The sequence below is a fragment of the Topomyia yanbarensis genome, chromosome 3 (genome assembly GCF_030247195.1).
Source record: "Topomyia yanbarensis strain Yona2022 chromosome 3, ASM3024719v1, whole genome shotgun sequence".
In the NCBI taxonomy this organism is placed as follows: Eukaryota; Metazoa; Arthropoda; class Insecta; order Diptera; family Culicidae; genus Topomyia; species Topomyia yanbarensis.
The window spans coordinates 276,437,347-276,445,314 of NC_080672.1; the positions used below are offsets into that span (position 1 = coordinate 276,437,347).

General features: G+C 36.4%; 1 protein-coding gene across 1 annotated transcript in view; it reads right to left on the reverse strand.

The window, feature by feature from the left end:
- LOC131693399 (uncharacterized) overlaps window positions 1–7,289 on the reverse strand; it is a 19,614-nt gene extending 12,325 nt beyond the window's left edge. The window contains exon 1 of the mRNA XM_058981177.1: window positions 6,977–7,289. Coding sequence (XP_058837160.1) covers window positions 6,977–7,112 — 136 coding nt within the window. The 5' untranslated portion in view covers window positions 7,113–7,289. The remainder of the gene's footprint in view (window positions 1–6,976) is intronic.
- Between the last annotated feature and the right edge of the window lie 679 nt (window positions 7,290–7,968).

The window sequence follows — 7,968 nt, forward strand, 5'->3', positions numbered from 1 at the left end:
CACTGCTCTGTCATAGATGTTACGTGATATTCGTTATGGAATATTGTTTGTTTGGGGTCCATTCATAAACAATGTCTCACAGAAAAAAGTCTAAAAACCGTTGTTAGTTTTATTAACCTCGCTCCACTAGTACGTCTCAAACTTTTAGTTCTTATCTCGGTAATTCATGGGTTTGTCCCCAACTGTCAATACGGCAACGTCATTTATGAATGTAAATGTCCCTTGGTAATATCACAGATAACAGACGTTTAGGCTCGATTTGAATCGTGTGTAAATACCCGCTACTGAAATTACGAATAAATCAGACGTCTAAAACACGTTTGGCAAACGTTTGTAGTTGGCGCACTGATCGATACAATGCAGTTAGAGTGCAGCTGTCAAACACGTGTAGCAAACTGTTGCGCAGATGGCAATAGTGAAACACGGATTTCTAACGTTTATCAATTTGAAAGTTTACACAGGTTTTTGAAGAAATTTTGTTCTAGCCTAAACGTCTGTTATCTGTGGTAATATCTTAGGGCAGTCACTCCAATGAAAAATAGGATTGACAGGATGTTTGTGCGTTTTTAGCACCTTGTGTCACATCTCTATGTTTGTTATACATACATACATACTTTAAATACCAAATCATGTGATATGATGACCGGAAATTAGAGAAGCACCCCTTCCCCCTTCCCAACATGTGTGAGAAAGAGAGGCAATACATAACTTTATTTGAGAATATCTTTTTTTTCGAGAGTTGTCCTACTGGAGCTGTAGAACTAGGTTCTCGGCTCCCCGTCAGAATCACATACTACAATTTGCAGACGAGACAGGCAATGTCGCCCAATAAAACACTGCATTAGGCCAATTGTAGCAGGCCGTGATTCTGAATGTGATATTCATTGTACGGTTCAGGTATGTGCGGGCGTAGGGACTCGCGATCGCATGTATCATCGCGAAGGATTCGAGCATTTGTACGTTAACGTGTTCGATCGCGTGTGCGTTTGTATGTCGCGTGTGCTAACGTGTATGTAACCTCGCGTATATAAAATCTATTTTATAACCGTGTGCATTTCGCATATTCGCGTGTGTTCTTTGGATAATCGTGCGCGGACCGTGAATCTAAATACTTTATATTTGATGTACGGCTCAGATGCTAAATGAAAGTGAGATCTTCCATATCACGAGTTCCCGGCGATGTCGCCGTAGAGCGTGTGGTCTAGTAGATATGAGCTTTATTTTTTTGATTGGTCCAACTGAATGTATGGACCTAAATTACTAGAATGAAGGCTAAAGATTTCCGGACGTGACCGATTCATGATCGCGCGCGTTTGCGGATTCGCGTTCGTAACTTCGTAAGTACTAAAACGTTCACATAATTACCGGAGTGTTATCAAGTTTGCGCGATAGCGGGCATAGGTGTGCGTAGATGATCGCGAAGGGCTTAAGCGTTCGTATGTTGACGTGTTTGTCGCGTGTGCTCGCGTGTATGTGACTTCGCGTGTATAAATTTGATTTTGAAACCCTGCGGCCATTCATATATTCGCGGACCGTCATTCTGATATTTAGTTTGGTGTACGGATCACATTCTGACAGGGAGTGAGTTATCCCATATCACTAGAGTTCCCGGTCATGTCACCATGGAACGTTTTGTCTAGTGGATATGGGAGCAATTTTTTTTTTAATTCTTCAATTTTATTTATTTTTTTAAATTAACATGGATCTAGACTGTTGGTACCGAGGATAGAGACTTCCGGACGATTTCGATTCATGATGGCGCGAACGCGGGAGTTTGTAGATTAACGCTTGAGATCGCGTTGGTAAGTTTATGAGCGCTGAGACGTTAACCTTATCACCGGGGTATAATCATGCTTGCGAGTTGGTGGGCGTAGGTTGTTTAGAAAATCGTGAGGGGTTCTAACGTTTGTACGCTAACGTGATTTTCTAACATATTTGCGTGTGTTGTGTGTTCTTGAATGGTCGCGCGAACCGTGAGTCTGATATTAAATTTTCGGTGTGCGACCAGAATTCTGGCAGAGAGTGGGATCCCTTATATCGATAAGCTTCCCGGTTATGTCGCCATGAGACGTGCCGCCGAATAGGTATGAGCGTATTTGCCCAATTGGTCCAGCTGAAGGCATGGACCCAGGCTTCTGGGATCAAGGGTAGACCTCCGGACGTGACCGATTCGTAATCGCGCGCGAGGGCATTTTTGTAGGTTCCCGCTTGAGACCGCGTTTGAGAATATGTGAGTGTTAAGATGTTGGCTATCACCATCTTTGCTGACCCAGCTGAAGACGTGAGTAGAATGGCAGTATAGGATTCGAAAAGAAGAGATAAAAGACAATATATGAGAGACGCATTAGATAAAACAGGTACAAGATACAGCTAAAGTTATGATCATAACATGGAAGACATACATTAGTACTTCAAACACTACTAATACTTGAATACCCAACCACCACACATAGCACATCCTTTCTCAATTATCTATTTGTTACTAGTTGATTGTTGTTTATGAGCGGGTGAATAGAAGAAAGATAAAGAACAGAAAAAAGGCTCCTATCAGCCCTCCCGGCCTCCTCGATACACCACTATCGAGGCGTATTGTAATCAACATCTTGAAGCGGGCTTCTTATATAAATAAAATCTTGCGTCATAATGGTTGGTGGATTATTGACATAAGAACTAATTAGTAGCACTTGGTGCAAATAGAAACCAAAAAGAGCGAAGGGTCCTTATGTTTAGATAATTCTATTTAGTCTATTGTGGCCTGATGATGTTTACAATACCGTCAATCCTCCTGCGAGAGGGATAAAGAAATAGATATTAATAGATAATAGAATAAATAAGATAATAGATAACACAGAAATAGATATTACATGCATCTAAACTACTTTTAGGTGTTTGGTGATGTGGTTTACGTGGATTGGATTTCTTCAAAAACTACGTGTTTCAGTTTATTAAGTTGATCTAGTTGAGCATTAACTAGTGGCTGAACAGTATGTTTAAGAGAAGGTTCCATCCATAAGAGATTGTCATCTCTGTTTCTGAAAACAGCGAATCCGATTCGTTATAAACGAGTGTTACTCGCCATCTTCACGAGCCAGAGCGACAGAGCGATTTAAGAGATAAAAACACCCACCTATATCTTTTTATTACAAAATCGTATCAATTTGCAGTCTTCGGCAATGTTGATCCTTACACATTAAGCTATAGATCTGCAGATTACGAGATGTGAAAAATGATGCTCGCATTTTTTACTGAATTTATTCACTTTATTTTTCATATTTTTTCACAAACTTGCAATTTTTTGAGTGTTCGGAAATATGACATGTGAAGCTAATTACCGTTTGATTTGACAGTGTTCCGAAAAGAAATCAAAACTGTTTCCTATCAATCAATTTATTAGAGACCAGGCAATATTTTTGGCGATGATCGTTCACTTATTTTGGTTTTCTCTGTACAGTAGGTTAAAATTACATAATGAAGAAATGAGCTGATGAATAGATTAAAAATAAGCATGTTTTGGTTAAAAATTTATCTTTCAGATTATGTTTTAAAAATGTGCCATATTTCAGAATTCGTAGGACCTAGAAAGAAGATATGATTATAATTATACAACCCACAACTTTGTCGTAGACACCATCACTCTATCTAGTTCAATTAAAAAGTTGATAACAGCGCCGCCCTAGCGACTGAATTTTTCACTAATATGGTACACAATCAAATAAAAGCCAAACGTCGTACAACTACTTGGCCAAAGACATCATAACGCTAAAACAAAAGATAAAGAAGGCATGTAGGAATTGTCGCCTTTTAGTCGCCCGGTTTTACTGCCCAACCCAATATGATGGATTTCCATTCAATGACCTACGAATTTTTGAAACTCTGGCTAACAATGCAAAGTTTCACCCCGCCAAAACTCATTTTAATATTCATTAAGATACGATCTTGCTATTCTTACTGATTCTACTTAATTAATAGAATAAATAAATCAAATTAGTTCAGCTCATTAAGTGAAAAAATAAACAACATAAAAAAGTTATGAAATTAATAGAATAAATTAAATTGATTCGAACTAACAAATTGGATGAAATGAATAAAAGGAATGATTGAACAGAATCAATAAAATGAACAAAACTAAGAAAAAATAAACAGAATAATATGGATTCAATGATTGAAATGAAAAACTAAGCTATATTTAGATAGTTATAAAATTAATAGGATAAATAAATTTGCGTCAAACTAATAATTTGGATGAAATGAATAAAAAGAATGACTGAACAAAATTAGTCAGATTATTAAAACGAAAAAGTTTAATAAAATGTATGACCTGGAAAAAGTGAACAAAATGGTATAAAACGAGAACAGTAAATAAAATAAATTAAGGAGTTACATACCATTCTGCGAGAAAAAATCGAAGAAAGTTTGAATTTATGTAAGAGTATAAAGTAATACTAATTGTGACTGATATTGAAACTTCAATTGAAATGTTCTCAGCAAAGAGCAAATATTGGCAACTGAAACCTTCGCTATAAGTTAGAAGAATCATACTTGCATCCCCCATGGAGAGTACAATGGGTCTTTGGGAGGCTTTTCCCCGGATATAATATGTGGATATGTTTGGACTTTGATCAGTCATTTTTCATAAACATAAGATTTCATACAAATACAATGAATATGCATTTTCAATAATATCACAAAATAGGTAATCGCAGTTTTCAAATGACATATTTGAACATATGTTTTGTTCATATTTTAATAAGAGATTCGTAAAAGTTCTAAAAATGCCCGTGGAATGTCTATTTTCAAAATGTTAATCTTCAAGCATCCATCTTACCCAGTTCAGACGAATATTTTACAGAGATACTCAAGGATTTCTTAATTATAGGGTATATAAACAGTATGCAATTGAATTAAATTGAATATAATGTAATTTTTTTCAATTTTTTTATCATATGCCTTCCCATAGCACAACGTTTCAACGGCATATCCCTTCATCTTCGTGGGAAAGAAGAGTTTGAGCATTAATTAGTTATAGTTTTCCCATAGTACAAACATTTTGCAAACTTTCACAGGACTACAAATATTTTCTTTGTCAAGAAGGAAGTAATATTAAATTTATTTCCGGGAGTTGCTCTGCTTTACACAAAAATGCAAAAACTGGGAAACGGCAGACAAAACATATTTCAGAGTAGGAGAACATCTTATGACATATCTGGATAGAGAAATAGAGAGAGAGAGAGAGAGATGGGGGTCACCGGCAATGCTAGCTATCATGAATGCTGTTGAGGTTCCTAAGCAACAGTGAACCAAGATGAACACAATAATTCTGGGATTCAAAAACACAGTTGCTCTCGATGATGCATCGAGTATTAGATAAATATGAAGTATATAAGAAATAGTAAGATACTACTGCGTGGATTACTTGGTGTGTATTCATATAGCATCCAACATCTACGTAACGGCTGCACGCAACACTTAATCGAAGGGTAAATACATCAACTCTTGAAAAATGTTCAAATATTTTCTAGTGAACTTACACATTATTTTTTATGTGAAGTGAACTTACATATTATTTTTTTAGGAAATAGTTCGTTCATTACTTATCAAACTGGCAAAATGTTTTCGGAATTGAATTCCGTAGATGCCTTCATTCCCCTATATACGAAATTGGTTTAGCTATGCTCCTATAACACCAGTAAAGCAATATTCTACGTAAAGATCTCATTTTCAGCTATTGAAAATTGGTTATCGAAGAATAGACATACAAAATGTTTAATATCTAAGCCGTCCGTGAATTGATTTTGAAATGCTGTAGCTCGTTAGAAAGGTAAATACAGGCAAAGATTGCGACCAAATTGCATTGCTTGATAGTTGTACGCTTAAAACATGTCGCGTTTTGACGAAATCGCCCATATCTCAGAAAGCTAAACACATATCCAAAAACAAAGGTGATAACGTCAAATTGACACGTTATAGGCTTTTCGTTTGAAATCAGCCCGGTTTTTTCAATTTAAATTAATTTTAATTTTAATTGAATTTGAAATTTAATAATTAAGACATTACTGGCCAAACATGTCATATGGCCCTAAGTGCAAATGACAATTTCTCTTTGTTTACTTTCACTTTCGCTAATAACTCGGCCGTTTATGCGTTTGTTCCTTAACTCTTAGCATAATATACTAGTCAAAATCAGAGTTTTCGATATATCCTGAAACAATATTGAAAAGTTTTATGATGATGCCGTAATAATCGAAAGAGAAAGTAAGCAAAGAAAGGCTCTCATTTGCACTTAGGACCGTTTGACATATTTGTCGAGAGTAGTGTAAATTCAAACAGAGACACACCACACACAGATATTGTCCCAATTTTCTCGAGCTGAGTCGATTGATACAGGAGTCGGCCTTCCGAACCTCGGAAAGTTTTCAAATCTTGAGCGAATCCTATATATTTCTTCTGTAAGAAACGTAAAAATGTCCCGCTACAAAATGTAGTGAATACTGATGCTTTGGTTTAGGAGTGCAAAAATACGTTTTACATATACGAAAAAACACAAAAAGTTCAAGACACAAGCCCAAACCGGTTTCGATTCACTAGCGGAATTAGAATCGACTCATACAACGTACGCATATTCTAAACACGCATGAACTCTAGGTAAATGTAATAAATTGTTCGAGAATCAAAATACGACTGACAACCAATTGGAATAAACAATAAATTTTTGCCGCTGATAAATTTAACTTTCAGTGGCGGCGCTGACCCATGGTGCATGTATTACCTGTAATCAATTAACTAGAAACAAGTGATTCTCAGCTTTGTCAGCTGATAAGAATAGCAGGGAGCATTGAACAAAAAAATCAGTTCCAATAAATAATAAAAACAATGATAAGGCGCCACAAGTCTAGTAGAATATGCCATCTTTAATTTTTTGTCCTTATCTCGGAACGGAAATGCAATATTTTTGAGACGATCGGCAGCAACTACTCACTTTCAAGGGTGATCTCTTTAATGGTATTTTTAGAGATGATATTTCCTATTGTCAGAGTAACTTTTCGAACCTCTGGATCGGTTTGGGTAAAGAAATCGGCAATTCCATTGCGCTCGTGGTCTGCCGATATAACCATCTTCTTTTCCGCGCTGCTACCGTATTGCGAACGTAAGAACAACTAATATTGAACACAATTTAGCACAAAAACAAATAAAATTGTGATCTAACTTTAAAAAATTAAAAATAGTGCTCGAAAATCAAAATGTACAAAACACTCCCGATAAAAATACTGGTTTGTTATGACAAGCCGAACTGACATTTTTCTTTGATAAACTGAATCACATGCTTGCGCAATGACGTACGTAAGAAGATATGGCATAAAAAGCGGTTTGTTTGTGGTAGTATAACCTCGAGTAATTTCAAGATGCTACACGCAAAAATAAAACAACTCAAAGAATAAGCTCTTTTAACCCATTCATGCCCATGTTGTTTGTAGACAACAACGTTTTTAAACAGCTATAGCTTTTGATTGAGGCGAGATTTGCTCACAAAAACAAGCAAGGCTCATTAATGTGATTGCTGTCTTTAATTTGAGTACTAACAGTTACAAGGATCAGCTCTAGAACTACAGTTATTGCAATTAGTCTGATTGGATTCCGATGGAGCAGTGCTGCCAGGGGCAGTTTACGTTGACGATGGAGAATGATTTTTTCATATATCTTTTTTATGGTGCAATATTATTGAAAACTGATAAAACTTATCAATTTAGACTGTCGTTGGCTACGTTTTCCACGCAGTTGGACTATTGTAATTATTCTAGGAGAATTGTATTGAGCTGGGACGGGACATGCGAAGACGGTCTTCTTTTTCCTTCCCGATATTGATGTTATTTTGCAGGGAAAAATCAGCTTGCAAAATAATTGCAAGCAAATGTCGATGATAGTGCTGTGCCGATGAGGCATACATTTCTGCCGATGAGGTTCAGATTTGTG